The 15,533-nt window shown below is 44.3% G+C and overlaps 3 protein-coding genes across 5 annotated transcripts; 2 read left to right on the top strand and 1 right to left on the bottom strand.

The window, feature by feature from the left end:
- The first annotated feature begins 179 nt into the window (after positions 1-179).
- LOC6537080 (organic cation transporter protein) lies at positions 180-8,980 on the top strand. Of its 2 annotated transcripts, XM_002097605.4 has the most exons (7): positions 180-903; positions 2,735-2,926; positions 6,059-6,458; positions 6,898-7,165; positions 7,826-8,382; positions 8,443-8,588; positions 8,660-8,980. In XM_002097605.4, exons 1-7 carry the CDS (start codon positions 541-543, stop codon positions 8,750-8,752), a joined length of 2,019 nt encoding a protein of 672 aa, XP_002097641.1. In that variant the 5' UTR covers positions 180-540; the 3' UTR covers positions 8,753-8,980. The 2 variants fall into 2 exon arrangements, with proteins under 2 accessions (XP_002097641.1, XP_015048096.1); XM_015192610.3 differs by lacking the exon at positions 2,735-2,926.
- A 515-nt stretch (positions 8,981-9,495) lies between these two features.
- Positions 9,496-14,610, top strand: LOC6537079 (BRD4-interacting chromatin-remodeling complex-associated protein). The gene is made up of 3 exons (XM_002097604.3): positions 9,496-9,668; positions 13,322-14,190; positions 14,261-14,610. Exons 1-3 carry the CDS (start codon positions 9,648-9,650, stop codon positions 14,484-14,486), a joined length of 1,116 nt encoding a protein of 371 aa, XP_002097640.2. The 5' UTR covers positions 9,496-9,647; the 3' UTR covers positions 14,487-14,610.
- LOC6537078 (histone deacetylase complex subunit SAP18) lies at positions 14,524-15,441 on the bottom strand. Of its 2 annotated transcripts, XM_039375084.1 has the most exons (3): positions 15,314-15,441; positions 15,085-15,186; positions 14,524-15,010 (listed from the first exon to the last, which is right to left on the bottom strand). In XM_039375084.1, exons 2-3 carry the CDS (start codon positions 15,148-15,150, stop codon positions 14,624-14,626), a joined length of 453 nt encoding a protein of 150 aa, XP_039231018.1. In that variant the 5' UTR covers positions 15,151-15,186; positions 15,314-15,441; the 3' UTR covers positions 14,524-14,623. The 2 variants fall into 2 exon arrangements, with proteins under 2 accessions (XP_039231018.1, XP_002097639.1); XM_002097603.3 differs by lacking the exon at positions 15,314-15,441 and having other exon boundaries at positions 15,085-15,278.
- Between the last annotated feature and the right edge of the window lie 92 nt (positions 15,442-15,533).

Genomic DNA, 15,533 nt, shown 5'->3' with positions numbered 1-15,533 from the left:
ACAAACGGAATTCCCGAATCTAAAACAACATTAAATTAATTGTTAAGTTAGAGTGTTGAGCGAAACACTTGCATAAATTTATGAAAATTGTTGTAAATCAAAATTACCAAAGCAAACGCAATTATAGAGTCAAAATAAAACATAAATAAATAAAAATAAAACGAAAACAATTGTGTTCATATGGAGGAAAGTCCTGGAGGAAGTGAAACCCACTCAAGTGGAGCGAAAGCTTCCGCAGGCGCCTATGCCAAATCGATTGATCGTGGGGTAGTCCAAGCTTTGAGTTGAGCTTTTCGATACTGGCAATGCCCTGCACGTAGCTTTCGCTCTCTTGCAGATTTACAGAGTGCTTATAACAGCGCCCCAAACCGTTAACGGTTTCAGATCGACGCCGACGGCTGAGATACTAACGATCGACGCGGTCTTGTACTTATTTCCAATCGATCGATTGGCGCCCCAAGTGGAGTAATAAACTCGGAGTCTTACCAAATCGCTAGATATCGTCTATACTACTCGTGTACATTCAACCACCTCGTCGGTATGAGTGGCGTTCTGCGTCGCGGTTCCCTGAATTTCGATTGCGTGGGCGGACCGCGGGACAAGGGCAGGGGCAGCCTGGAGGCGAACCTCTATGGCGGATATCGCGAGACAAGGCCGGGCCCAAGGACTCCGGAAATCAGCGTCATAGCATTGGACTTTCGACGGTACTCCGAGGACTTGAAGAAACCACCTTCAGCGGAGCAAGGGGAGCAGCCGCCGAGCAGGGATCTCAGCCAGGATGTGGACAGCGATGTGATATCCAATTTCCTGGGACACTACACCCGCTGGAGTTTCCTTTGGACCCTGCTGCTCTGCCTGTTCCAGCTGCCCACCACTTTCCACCTGTTCATGTTTGTCTTCCAGGTGAGTTTCGGTTTTATGGCTTGGCAAATATTTGCGGTTACTTGCTCAGTTGATTGCGTCGCCCCAAAAACATCGAAATCAAATATTTTGATACCTAAGCCCACCCACCAACCTCCTCCCAAAGTTTCCCGCATTTTGTTTGTATGTTTGTACTTAGACCGGAAGAAAACATTATGCAACTGTTTGATTGATAGCTGTAAACTCTGTGAATTGATTAATAATAGGCCACTAATTGGATGTGTATATCATCTGACAGGTGTTGACAATGAGTGGAAAGCGAAAGAGAGTCTTGATATAAAAAACGTTATCAGCAAATGAGTTTGCCATAAACTAGTAACAGTAACAACGTACGACCAAGCAAATGATAACACACTTAAGAGTTTGCCACTTGAGGTGGCTGACCAGCAATCAAAGTGGCGCGCATGTCAATTTTGGCCCAGCAATTTTCCCCCACTTGGCTTTGATTTTGTTTTGAATATTTTTTGAAATGCCCCTCGACCTTCGAGCGCATTTGACCAACTTTCGGGGAGGCTGTTACACTGGGTACTTAGGAGCCATTTATCGGCGTGTGGGTTGCGTGTGCATCATTTGCCTACGGTTTGAAGTTTCGATGCCACAGGTAATCAGCGTAATCATCGGCTAATCGGCTATCGTGCTAATGTTCCAAGTAAAGTAGTGAAAAAGTAGACCCAAATCGAAGGGAGCTGAGCAAAAACCACATGCGACCTTGACACACACGATCTGCGGAACGGTGGGTAATAGAGCTTGGCCAGAACCAATGGCCATTCATTCAAAGAACCCAAGAAGTTCGATTGTCTAAACACAGTTATTTTTCAGAGGCTAATTACACGAATTGAGCGGCTGTAATTTGGGGAATAAGTATAGGGATTGGTCAAGATTAACAAGTTGTGTGATGCAACTGAGAGGAAGTGTTAGCTCATTTGGAAAACTTCATAAAACACTGAGTTACACTGGGATGTTTTGTCATCTCCCAATATTACAGTTTTTATTTGTCCAGACATTTCCGATACAATCTAGTTTGTGAAAGCCACTTAGCTTGAAATATAAAAGTATTTTTTTAATCACTTATGGAGAGTCAATTGACTAGTAGCGAAATTGGCAATAAATAAGCGTTTTTGATAAAAGTTATTGCATGGGAGGTACTGATTTGATTGTCGGTATTCCTCTTTCTATTTGTTGATAACCAATGTGTTATCTTGGGAAGACAAATAATAGCCGAGTGTTTAAGAATGTAGTCTTTGAAAACTATCCTCGGAATTTACATGAACCAATCAAAAATAGACAGTCGCAGATAAGATAACGCCCGTCAACCGAAAAGAAAGTTCGGCTCTATAAAGATTACCTAGAGTTGGCCAGATGCTCCAAATGAAATTGACGCGTCGCAGAGTGTGCATCAACCTTGTGGGAGGAGTTGGTCAAGGCACTCCCCGGAAAGGTCGACAGTCTACAACATTATAAAGTCATCAAGTGATTCTTTAATGACTCATTTGGCCGGGTGTGAAGACGGAGCCAACAAGTAATTTGACTATCGCAACATCGCGCTGTGTTCGGACATTATCTTAGGGTCCCCCACAGAAATCAGAAACAACGCCGCGCCTGCATAAAAACCAGAGACACGGCCGAATCTCTGCGACATACGCACTCTCGGCTCTCAACACCTCAGAGCAGTTCAGAACGCCGACCTACCAAATCTTGCATCCGAAATCAATTTGAATTTCATAAGATACTTTTTCGAAAGTCAACGTTTAAACTCAGTTGACTTGCAACGCAAGCCGTAAGCGGTTGCACCTCGAACCGGGCCACAATGGAGCTAACGGATGTGAGATCGGGCGAGGCCTCGCCCATGTTGGCGGATGGGAACATGGAGAACCTAGATCACCTGCACACCAAGCTTCTGGAGCGGCTCCTGGGCTGCCTAACGCCCTGGCAGGGCATGTGGTGCGCCCTGCTCTCAATCTTCCAGGCCATCTGCACCTTCCACATATTCGTCTACGTGTTCCAGGTGAGTCGGTCGGTACGTCGGCCTTTGGCCAACAACATTAGCCATCGTTGCGCTCCATCGCCTGCCTGCATGGCACCTCCACTGCCAACTAATACTGGCCAACTACAACGCAACCGTAGTTGACAAGGTTCTGTTATTGCCTTTATGGTGTGCCTTCCCCCAATGCCAGTTATCAGCGCGTTCTCGTGATAACGCGAATTCAAGTGACTGCGATTGCAAGTGTTTGTGCTACTCAAACCTGTTGCCCGTGTTCGTGCTCTCGATTGATGACGATTTCTGTTTCATTAAGCGAATTTGGTAGCGTGAACTTCAGATACAATATTTGTAATTTTATTGAACAAAGATTGATTGAATAGGAGAATTATGAAGGTTTGCCATTTCGTTTTACTAAAAACCAGATATAAAATATAAAAGTGGCTTGCTTTATGTTTTAACACTCTCATACGACTGAAATGCGCCTTGGACTCTTCCACCTGAATTGTTCCACTTCTGACTTAATTATTGACACACACTAATTGCCTGCGGAGTAATAACAAATTTGAACTGGCTTAGGCCGAAACGAGTTTGCTATATGCCCACTTTTCCACCCCAAAAGTCGTTGATTTGTTTACACTGATTTAATGGCATATTTATTTGAAATAATCTTCGTGCCGAATAACCATATCTTAATTGACTATGTCCGCAAATTGCACGCTTTTGTGTTATTTGCTATGAAGACGACAGCTTTGTGGATTAGGCGCTGCGGTCGACACCATGACAACACGATTTCCCACCGTACTAGCAAGACTTTTCAATTAGTTTCCACTCCCATCTGATCCATATCAGGTGGTGCTGGTGGTGCTAGTGGTGCCGGTGGCGTCGGTGGCTTGCTCCGAGTTCGAGCCAGCCCAAGGTTGCCTTCGAAAGGTTACTCTCTGCCACAGGCCAATATTGACCGCTAACTGTCTAAGTATATTAATTAAACAATAATAATAAAATGCTCAGAAATACCTTTGTAAGCCACACTCTGTCTGGCACACTGGTCTCCAATTCGCCGCAGAAACCAAATCGGATTCAAATTCAGATTTGAAATAGCAGTTTGGTACTTTCTCTATCTAGGGTCGGTAGATGACCCTGTAACAATTAAGTTAACGATCACCCATGAGCACCTAGACCACATGGGCATAGTACTATATTTAACAGTCCGGTTTTGTGTAATCGAAAATCTCTCATAAGTTTATACCCCTATACGTATGTTAATAGTCAAATCAATTCAATTCAATTTATTGAATTGGTTTTTAGAGACCTAACAATGTTAATACTAATAGTCAAAAAAGGAGAGGTAAATAAAAGAATCAAAGTAGTACGTATATTTTCTTTAATCATTTGAGATGTTCAAAATACTATTAAGAAAAGTTAATATATCAGGTGTTCTGGAAAATTACAAACTATAAGTTTGACCAATATCATTAATGAAAAGTGTGACGAGAAATTCTTATAAATGACGCAATTTAATGGGACAAGGATCCAGGAAACTATATGACTCAGAAAAGAAACTTCACTGACGTCTTCCTATTGAATGCAAATCAATCTGAACTTTCCGAACCATTCAATTACGGATATGTCAATACTTCGTTAGAACTTCATTAGAAACAATAGTTTTTGTACTGTCACGTATCGTGCCTTTAGTTGCATATCTCGATTGAGATATCTATTATGCCAAGTTGGCCAGGGTGCTTGACCTGTTAAGTCCCCTGCAAGCTGGACTAAAGTCAGTGCTCATTAAAGGGCAATACGATTTAGAAACTCGGCTGACAAATAGCTACCTTCATATGATTGCAAAGTAGTAATCACGAGTAATTCGAGCCTTAACCAGTGTGCCTATCTGTCCGTCTGTCACTCGCAGGTGCACCTCGTGCATAGCTGCAAACCAATTTATCAAGCGAAATTTACATGGCCCGCGTGGAGTCGTATCCAAAGTCGTATCTAGAGTGCTGCCCACGTTGTGGCGCAGAAATCCATTGTTGGTCGAGAGTCTGTGTCGCTATGCAAATGCCTGAAACGTGACATGTAACCGACTGGCGATAAAACAACTGCCACATTTTGCCACAAATGACATCAGAGCCTGCCACGCGATCAAGGGTCGCCAGAATTTGAGGCATAAACCTGTGTGAAAAAGGAAAAACTCACACTGCACCGCCTCTATCATCGGCCATCAATTATTGAAAATGTTTCGCTTTCTTGTTACACTTCAACTTGAACTTGAATCCATTTCCTCGGACCGCATACTAAATGTTTAATTGAGGCACGTTCAATGTCGGCCGAGGCTATCAACCTGTTGTGGGTTGTACTCGTAGTTGTTTTGGGGTTCGATTATGGGGCGGAGTCTCGGAGTGGGCGGTGGATAACAAGCTTTTCGGCTCATTGCGATTGATAAGCCGCTTTCATTGATGCGATCATCAATCAGATGGCCGTTCGTGTTGTAACAACATTCAGTAATTTCAGCCGTGTTTAACTGTCACGAAACATTCGCAATCGAAGCCCAAATGACAAATGGGGCTGCTGTATAACAAACTAACTACGAGTTAACCGCAATCAACATGCGGAAGAAATTTAAACGGCTTACTACCGATTTAAATTGTGCCCGACAAAATGTTTTCCAGCCGCCCGATCTGCGATTCGATTTATGGCTCCACAAGCACTCAATCATTGCTTTCAAGCTTTGATTGGCTGCTTTTAAAGTTGGCTTTTAAAGAGGAAATCTCTTATTTAGTGCACGTAATTACAAACGTGAATCGAATTTGAATACGTTCAAAATTCAATTGGGAATTAATAGCCTAAATTCTACAGAAAAGCTTCTTTTTCGAGTTTTAATAGGAATTTTATACGCTGAGTTATTTATGATCCTATGAAAGTCTACTCTTATAGAGTTTGCATAGTTATTATGCTTCATTCGTTCGCTAAATTCAGTCAGGAAGTAATAGTTTTTTTAAATTTTAAAAATAACACTGCGAAAAACTACCAATTAGTTAAAAAACAAAGATAGGACCACATTAATTAGGCAAAATGAATTTACACATTGAACTATGCTAGTACTGTATTGAAAAATAAATCCTATAATATAACTACTTAAAAACCAAATGTTGTTTAAAGATTGCTCCAAAGGACTTTTGGTGTGCCAGACCGGAAAACCTCCAGCAGATGAGCGTATCCGAATGGCGAAACATTAGCCAGTCCTCCAATGGCTGCCTGCTCCTTGATGTGGACTACTCCCAGGTGACCTACGAGAACAACCAGCTCATCAACTGGCCCGAGAATGCCACAAATCTGGGTTACCGGCAGTGCTGGCACTTTGAGTTCTCCGACGAGGATGGATCGGCCAAGACGCTGGTGCAGGAATTTGAACTGGTGTGCGGACGCGACATCCTCAGCCTGGTGGAAACCTGCTTCCTGGTGGGCGCAGCAGCGGGAGCGGTTCTCAGCGGTTGGATATCGGATCGCTTCGGCAGGAGGCACACGCTAATGGCTTTCGTCACTATTCAGAGCGTGTTTGGTGAGTATTACCTACCATTGGTCCCATTCATGTTTCTCGAAATAGTCAAATAGCTTAGCTTAAAGATCCTTTTTACTTCCTTAAAACATATATTCGGACTAGGATCCATTTTTTTCTAGTGCAGATTGCACTGCTGAAATTGCAACAGTCCGATTAAAAGGGCTGGAAGGACGAGTGTTCCTTTGACCATGACAATTTGAGTGGGATTCCCTTTCTAATTGTCATTTATATGCAGCTTTGTCCGTGAATCGCTGGACTAACAGCTGCATTTGCGTTCGCATTTGTCCTGCTCTCTGGCCCGGCTGCGATTTTAATTGACTTTACACTCTTATTTACGTGCCCGACCTTGCCACTGACATTCCCCCCACCCCCACCCCCTTTTGGCCACCCTTTTTGGCCAACATGGGTTTTGGCATGGGTTCTCTGCTCTCCGTTGCAGGTGGAATTTTGGCCTTCTCAACATCGGTGGCCATGTTCATGTCGCTACGTGTTATAATTGGATTCGCATCAATGACCGTGACTGTTGTGAGCTTCGTGCTGGTGGTGGAGCTGGTCTCCGGCAAGTGGCGCACCGTAATCGGCATTCTCAACATTCTGCCCGTGGCCATCTCCTACGTCCTCTCCGCCGGACTGGCCTACCTCATCCGCGACTGGCGGCACCTCCAGCTGGCCATCTCCTGGCCGTGGCTAATCATGCTCAGCATTTGGTAAGTTCTGCGGGGCATCCTGGGTGTGGCAGTGCCATTGTGTGGCGTTTATTTGGTAATTGGAAAATCGGCTGAAGGGAAATCGAGGTCTCTTTATGCATTTTGCTTTGAGCTCTGATTTGTATCAATGGGTAAATGATATTTATTAAATAAATTTGATTAATAATCAAACTCATGTATCTACTTCTTCTAATTAACACATACTTTTAGTATTTGCTATATTGAAAAGACATTTTTTTCGACCTTTAATTGTTACTATTTCTCATACAAATAATTATGCACAGCAAAGCTACTTTAAAGGCAAAAGAATTCGTTAAATCTGTTAAAAATCCGCTCACTTTAGAATTAAATCCCCAGATGAACGCACTTCAAAGCGTAAACATTTTTAGCAGTCAGTCAAGTAAATGAATTGACAAGATAAAACCGAGCACAACACAATTGGTCGGATCAATTAGATTCCGGCAGGGACAAAGAAACCGCGTCCCCGTCCAGGACATTCCTCAGTGTTTATCCTCGGGTGCCAAGAGGGCCACAGAAAGCCACATTAGCTGACCGCCTTGGAGATGAAATGAAAAAATTCCTTAAAGCCAATAAATACCGGATCATGACATTGATTCTCACACCAAGCCACCCTTTCGCTTTCGCTTCCATTCCTTTCAGGTTCTGGCTGCCGGAGTCTCCCCGCTGGCTTTTGGCCCAGGGCCGGCTGGATGAGCTGTGCGGGCTAATTGAGAGAGCTGCCCGAATGAATGGCACCAGCGCCAGTTTGCCCAGCAACTATCGCAAGACCCTGGAGGCGGCGGTACCGCGGTCAGTCCAATCTCCACCAGAAGCAACGACTACAACGGGCGTAGAGTCGAAGGCTGTCGAAGCGGATGCACAGGATCCTAGTACAAGTGGCCCAGTGAATCCGCTGATGGTGGTTTTCAGCGCCAAGTACTGGCGCACCACTTGCCTAACCCTGGTCATCTGGCTGACACTGATCATCATTTACTTTGGACTCACCTTGCACCTCAGCAATTTGGGTGGTAATATCTACATCAATAGTGCCGTGGCTGGAACCGTGGAGGCCGTGTCCATTTGCATTAGCATTCTGGTGGTTTTGAAAGTCGGAATCCGACGAAGTCTCATTGGTTACATGTTGTTGCCAGGTCTTTGCTGCTTAGCCACGAATTTGGTGTCGAATCAAACGGGTGTGATTGCACTGGCCACCATAGGTAAGTTGTACCACGACTTCTTTGACCTAACAATCCGTATCTGATGATAATCTCCCCCAGCCAAGTGTCTCATTGGAGCCAACAACGCCATCATTCCCACCTACACGGCGATGCAATATCCCACAATAGTTCGAAACTTTGGCGTTGGCATGGGCAACCTGGCATCGGGCATTGCCCTAATCCTTGTGCCCTTTCTCTGGCAACTGGTGGGTCCTCAAATCGTTAAATCGTTTACCTGTATGTTCTTCATTTTACCAATCTGATTTCCTCTTCTCAGGAGCACATTGATCCCCTGCTGCCCTTGAATGTGATGGGAGTTTGTGGCCTGATTGGCGCCGTCGCCATCAGCCTTATGAAGGATGTGGAATAACCAAGAGCTGCAATAGGAATTGGAATTTGAAGAGAAACCAGAGCTGATTTTCCGTTTTGACATGCCTAACTGTGATATTTATTGGACCTATGGGGACATTGCGCACCCGCACTAAATCGTTTCTTCTCATTCTATCATTAACATTGATTTTATATTGTTGACATATGATTTTATTTATACTTTCATTGCATTAAAAGCGAAGTATTTTTATGAAATACTAAATTAAAACGTTTTTTACAGTACTGGGTGTTTTGGAATCTAATAATAAGTAATTAAGGGTCTCCACGTTGCTATAAAACGATGCTATAATACGGTGGGTTTGAAGCCCCTCTAGCTTAAACACATAGCCGATGCACCAACCATTGCGCATACGCTCCGTTGGTAAGGCTTTAGTTTGGTAGGTCTCAACTTTAAGCTTGAGGACGAGCGTTGCCAGCTCGGTGAATAATAAATACAAAGCCGTTAAAGACGGTAAAAGTAATTTAAAACTATATCACGTTCCCGGAGCTGTTCGAGACCAACCATTCTCATGTCCACAAAAGAGTGCAAAAAAAGAAAAAACCAGGCTGCCCTGTCACTTTCGTTACTTCATCGAGAGATGCGCTCCACTTTTGGCCCGGCCATTAATTGCATATCCATGCCAAACACACACCTCACATAAATTTTCCGCTGCTGGCCAAAGCTCCGTTTGGCGTTGGAGCTGGAGCTATAAAGCCGCCTGCGCACCTGGTGTGCCCAGCATTTCAGCGATCAACGGTTGGCCAAGAAGTACTACATAGGTTTACCTGTGGATAAGATTGTTCTCCCCGAATATTAACTTCTCTTCGTGTTGCGGAAGTGTTACAAAGGGACAGGAAAGTTAAAAGGAGATACCCAGTCCAAGTCCACATCAATCATGAAGATTCAACTAATTGCGGTAAGTTGGACGCGAATCAAAGGCAATCAATAGCGAGGATCAAAAGTGTTAGTGTTCTCGGTCATGTCAGCACCTTAGCATGCTAGTGAATCATAAATATGCAGCTACCAAGGTCGTTTGGTTGCCAGCTTAAGGCTCCTACTCTATCTTAGATTGAGACATTGCTGGATATTTACGAGTATTTGCATTTAATAGAAAGTGCGCTAGTTGTGTTTACCTGTACTTGTGGCTCAATCCAATGACAATTAGCAATTAATGCTAGCCAATTGACATTTCATTTCGTTTAGCATCATAAAACCTCAGATCTATCTGAACAAAGGAACTCTCATCATAAATAGGCGATACAATCACAATCACCCATATATTGTTTTTTTCACTGTTGGCCAAAGAATTCCGTTTGAGGAATTACCAAACCAAGCCCTCGGGTCAGAAATTTTAACGAGCATTTGTTGGCTTTAAGCCCAGCTCCGCCTTAACTTTGCAAAATTCCCCCGGCCTCCATTATTAACCTGAAATTGGGCTCTTAAAACTGGCACACAATTGACTTAAGTTCAATTTGTTGTACTGCCAAAGATTATCAAAGTCTTTTTAGTTTCATTATATCCAGAAAAAATAGTTAAATACAATAAATTATTATAAAACCATTTTCCAAAAAAGTCAAAATAATAAAAAAACATAATTTTATGTAAATATCAATCATACAGTAAACTTCTTAAGTCACAAATTTTTTAAATTTCCGAAATTAGTTTAGAAAAACCATATATCAGCGGCTACAATTAGATTTTCATGCTTTAACTTGATTGATTGCTTGGCCAAATTACGGACATGGCCTAATGAGCTTGCCAAAATTTGGACCAGAAAATGAATTGTTAATGACAAGAAAGACATAATTTACAGGAGTATTGTTGGGGGGCAGTTCGTCACGATACCATATTTGTGCTAGCCCCGATTATGTGTATCAAGGTCGTTGGTGGTGCCGCAGCTAATAACTAGTTATGCGCGATTGGGATCCACAAAACGCACCCAAGGCGATGCAAATTCTCGGCACGCACTCTCCATTCAGTTTTCAGTGGCTGCCGCTGCTGCAGATTCAGATTTAGATACAGCTACAGCTACAGCTACAGCGACAGATACAGATACTTGCCCACACCGCGACTCATTTGGGCGTAGTGTGCTGGGATTACGTAATGGACGGGTATATGGGAGTATATGTATGCCTGCATAAATAAGGCTTTTATACATGCATAAAGTATTACATATTTCAGACCGAAGCCGGCTCGAAAGTGCACTGACAACTATTCCAGCGCAACGAGTCCAGCGAGCTAAAAAATGCCCGGTTGGAATAGGACATATTTTCGATTTCATTCGGCTGCTCATACTCGTACGTTCGTTCGGTCAATGGCCATTGGACAGTCAAGGCCGGGCCAGAAGTCCTTAGCCAAGTTATTGTTACTAATGAGCACGCACCATAAACATCTTTTGTTGTCTTTCACTGATGCTTATGATGCATCATAATGGTGATGGTTCACTATACAGAGGAACACCCACGTTTACATTCAACTCCACCTGGGCTTGGCTTAAGTTCACCTGGCTTGGTTTCAATTTCGGTCTCGAGCTGGGAACACCTTCCATTACGAACAGTTACACATGGCTACGAAATTTTCGGTTTCCTTGAACTGAGACGCAGACGCAAGGCGGAGTCATAAAAGCAATTAAATCAAATCAAGTTCCCCTGCCGAGCAATGCACCCAAATAAATAGCTGCAAGTGTCTGCCAGGCCTTGCGTAGTTTCATACACAATTTTTTCGCTTTATCTGGCCTGGCTTTTATTAATGTTTAAGCCAAGTAGTTCACTTGACCAGGTAGTTGGGCAGCCAGCCAAGCCGCTGGCCACTGGAATGTTTGGCTTCAATGGTTCCCCACACACACAAACGAACCAAAAACAAAGCCAATAGCTCAGATACAGGAAAGTAATGGATAATAATAGTAAACAAAAAAATGTGTCGACTGCATGCATAACAAAATCTGCATGAGCCGAAGGCTTCATTGATTCGATTGATTATTATTAGCGGTAATAGTTGTTTATGTTTGAACAATTGAATTATATGCCACTGTTTAGATTAAAACTTAGCAGAGGTATAAGGAAATAGTTATTTAATATCGAATTTAATGGAATAATAGCGTATATGGCTATGGTATATGTTTTTTTGTAATCATAAATAGGATCACAGTTAGCAAAGATTACAAATTTAAAAAGTTCTTTAGAGAAAAGTCAAAGACTCTGTTTTTTAAGTTAAACAAAAGAAATAAAACGAAAAAAATGTTGCTAATGTAATACTTCCAGCAAAAACCACAATTTCAATTAGTAACCCTACTTAAGTTTCCAATCCTGCCAAGAACCCAAATGGAAACCGTAATTCCGTATTGGGTTTTTTTCACTTCCCCAATCATTAATTCTTTTATATAAGCTACCACGCCAAAGTGGGCCAAATAGTTATCTGATCTGTGACCAGATGGAAACCGAAACCGAGGGCGAAAAGCCATAAGCCGACTAATAATACCCCTCCACCCGTCTTAGAATTATGCAACAACAGCGAGTACTAATTAAAAGTTGTCACACTGAAAGTCGTGCTAGCATTAAGTATACGACTAGGCGGTCGGTCATTTGTCCTAGACTTTGACTTCTTTCGCGAACCGGAAACTTTTGGCCAATGTGCTTGCCACATGCTACATGCCGCATAACTCCGGCCATGCAAATTACGCAACCCAGACGCCAAAGTCTGAAATGTTTTCGTTTTTTCTGTTTTTGGTCTCTCCTTTTGGCTTTGGCACAGCTTGTTTTTGGCTTTGGACTCGGCTTTTATGATCGATCGGCAGCGAGGCGGGGTAGAAATCGCGATTTGTTTTATGTTCCACATTTACAGCCATTACAGTACTGCCACAGTTGTTGTTGCTGCTGTGGTTGTTGCCACCGCCACAGCGTTACAACTACAAATCGCTGTTGCTCATAAGCGGTTGATAAATTTTAAACCAGTTTACGGAGGTGCGAGTTGAGCAGTTAACCAAGAAGTGCCACAAAAGTTAGGCTGCAAGTGCGGAGCTTTTTACGAGCCCGGAATTCGATCTATAATTAGTAGTGCTAAAAGTTTGAGAAATGTTTGGACTTTATGTAGTTTCATATCTACCATAAAAATTAGACTGTAGCCAAAAATAACTTACAGTGGTACATCGAATATAGAATGTTATTACTTCTGTCTAGAGTAATGTATTATGGTATTATGTATCTTTAAGATTATTAACCTCATTTGCAATACATATGTGTACACGTTTCCATCGAACCATTGTGAACCCATTGACCAATTATGTAGGTTTCAAATAAATTTACCAAATTCTTCGGGGTTTTCCACCCCCAAATCGGCAGAGCGGAGATGAAAAATCTAAGAAGTCGTTGGGCAAGCACCACGCCAAAATGAGCTCGTAAAAAAAATTATTTAGGAGGGACACTGCCAAAAGCAAGTTAACAGTTAGTGGCCAGTTGGCCACCTGTGGCACGCGGTTGCTAAAGCGGTTGGAACGCCTTGTACCGACAACTGGCACAGTTGACCCTCATATGGGATGCACTAATGACATACATTTTTCCCCTCCGAATCCAGCTCGTTTGCAGCGCGCTCGCTGTGACAGAGGCACAAAACTATCCTCAGCGTCTGAGCATTCCCGGAGCGGTGGCTTCACCTGGCCCAGTGCCCCACCGACAGCCTGTGCTGCGAGTACGCCGTCCAGGAGCTTCATTACGCCAGCAGAATACCATACTTCCAGCGGTGACGCAGCGCATTGCTATCGAGGAGCCGCGTCCTGTGACGGAGTCAGCGGAGGATGAACAGCCGGAGCCATATCTGCCGAATCTTCTGAGGGAACAGCAATTGGCCCAGGCCCAGCAGTCGCAGTTTCAGCAGGCAGCTGCCGCCTTCCTGGCTGGCCAGCAACCCGTTGAACAACCCTCGCCGGTGCAGCAGTTCCTCCAGTCCGATGACTCCCAGCCGGCTGCCATCCTGCCTCCTCCTTCTCGCTTCCCCGCCGAACGTCCTTCGATTCCAACGCCCTTGAACCGTCCCGCCGCCTTCAATGACTTTGGCATCGGTCGGTTTGAGAGCTCGCAGAGATTCGGCTTGGAGCGACCTACGCCCACTGCAGCAGCGCCACCACCACTACCGCCTCAACAGCCCCAGCGGGTGGCTGTGATTCGAACGAGACCAGCGTCAGCCGCTGTCCTGCGACCTGAGCCACCAGCACCACAGCCTGTGGCCAGGCCACGCCCTAAGCCCGTCCAGCCGCGTCCCATCATTGATCAAAATCAACTGCAGGACGATCACGTTGACCAGCAGCAGCAGCGCCGCCGCCAGCCCGTTTCCCAGACCATTCGCAAGTGGCGTGAGGAAAACGAGGACGGAAGCATTACATGGGGCTATGAGAACGACGACGGATCCTTCAAGGAGGAGCTGATCGGCACCGATTGCATCACCAAGTGAGTAGAACAGATTGGATCCATTTCCTGTATGCTTCCATTATGGTTATCCAAACTTCTCATTTACCAGGGGCACTTATGGCTACGTTGATCCAGATGGCAACAAACGTGAGTACCACTACGAGACAGGAATCAAGTGCGATCCTAACAACCGCAACAACGAGGAGGAGTTACAAGAGAATGGGTTCGTGAACTACGAAGAGAATCGCGCCGTGCTGCCCAATGGTCTGGAGATCGACATGACGCAATTAGGCAAGAAGAAGTCGAAGCGCCCGAACGGCATTTACAGGAACTGATACTCCCCACAACATATAGTCCCTTAAGTCAAGCAGCTCGTAGTTCGTCTTACTTGTATTCCACTTATAATTATGTCCATACTCCATTGAGTGTCAAGTGAAAGATTAAAATGATTAGAATAGATGAACGTGAAGAATCAGTAGGGACGCTGGCGCCTGGCTGTGGGTGGCAGGCGGTTGGGTGGGGTAATCGAGATGTCCAGAAAGTCTCCAATGCTGAATTTGGCCTGAGCAAGTGTCTTGTTATCATCGATTCCTTTTTGGCCCGTGCAGGTCACTCCGATTTCGCGCATCTGGAAGTGATTGCTCCGGTAGTTGGGGTACACGACGGCAAAGTCGAAGTAGGTGCCCTTTTTCCGAGTATCCGGATTGACGTCGCGCACCAGGGAGGTCAGTTCGTGGAGCGTGGCGTCTTGCCAGGTGTAGATCTGTAGCTCATTGGTGGGCACGTTTCCGAACATATACTCCGACACGGAGTGGTGCCGTCCCGTAGAGCAGAAGACGCGGAGCAGCAGAGGGCAGGTCTGAAAAAGGCAAAAACTTATTAGCATATCTAGAGCAAATCCGAAGTAAACATGGCCGGTGCAATCAAACAAACCTTTTCGCGGTCAATCTGCTTGACCTGCGTCTTTTCCTCCACAATCATAGACTCGACGTTGGCCATGTCTTCCTGATCTGCGATTTATTGTAACTTATTTTCCTAGTTTTAATACAAAATTATCTTTTAATGCCAAATATTTCGGCTTCTCTTTGCTTTTTTCGATAAATATGTAATCGATTGCAACAAATCTATCGCACATCACCAAGTGTGACCGCTTGTCGCCTACCTATCAGTTTCAGGCCAATCGATGTTTCCAGAAGTACCAAAATCTACCGTTTCTCAGCTCTAGTCCGAAAACAATATTCACTGCGAGCGGTTGTGTCGTCGAACGTCAAACTACGCGTCTCCGCGAATGACGCAGACTGGAAGCTTCTACTGGGTTGACAATCGGCTAAAAAACATTCAACAATAGCGGTGCACTTGCAAATTTACGCTGCCGCAACAAC

This window comes from Drosophila yakuba, chromosome 3R (genome assembly GCF_016746365.2).
Source record: "Drosophila yakuba strain Tai18E2 chromosome 3R, Prin_Dyak_Tai18E2_2.1, whole genome shotgun sequence".
Classification (NCBI taxonomy): Eukaryota; Metazoa; Arthropoda; class Insecta; order Diptera; family Drosophilidae; genus Drosophila; species Drosophila yakuba.
This window is presented reverse-complemented; position numbering and strand designations above follow the sequence as displayed.

What these genes read in the sequence shown, in the direction of transcription:
- LOC6537080 (XM_002097605.4), top strand. Translation starts at nt 541, where the DNA reads ATGAGTGGCGTTCTGCGTCGCGGTTCCCTGAATTTCGATTGCGTGGGC. An exon ending in CACTATTCAGAGCGTGTTTG is followed by an intron (nt 6,459 to 6,897) that starts GTGAGTATTACC and finishes TCTCCGTTGCAG; the next exon opens with GTGGAATTTTGGCCTTCTCA. An exon ending in CTAATCATGCTCAGCATTTG is followed by an intron (nt 7,166 to 7,825) that starts GTAAGTTCTGCG and finishes CATTCCTTTCAG; the next exon opens with GTTCTGGCTGCCGGAGTCTC.
- LOC6537079 (XM_002097604.3), top strand. Translation starts at nt 9,648, where the DNA reads ATGAAGATTCAACTAATTGCG. An exon ending in TGAAGATTCAACTAATTGCG is followed by an intron (nt 9,669 to 13,321) that starts GTAAGTTGGACG and finishes CTCCGAATCCAG; the next exon opens with CTCGTTTGCAGCGCGCTCGC. An exon ending in GGCACCGATTGCATCACCAA is followed by an intron (nt 14,191 to 14,260) that starts GTGAGTAGAACA and finishes CTCATTTACCAG; the next exon opens with GGGCACTTATGGCTACGTTG.
- LOC6537078 (XM_039375084.1), bottom strand. Translation starts at nt 15,150, where the DNA reads ATGGCCAACGTCGAGTCTATGATTGTGGAGGAAAAGACGCAGGTCAAG. An exon ending in AGCAGATTGACCGCGAAAAG is followed by an intron (nt 15,011 to 15,084) that starts GTTTGTTTGATT and finishes TGCCTTTTTCAG; the next exon opens with ACCTGCCCTCTGCTGCTCCG.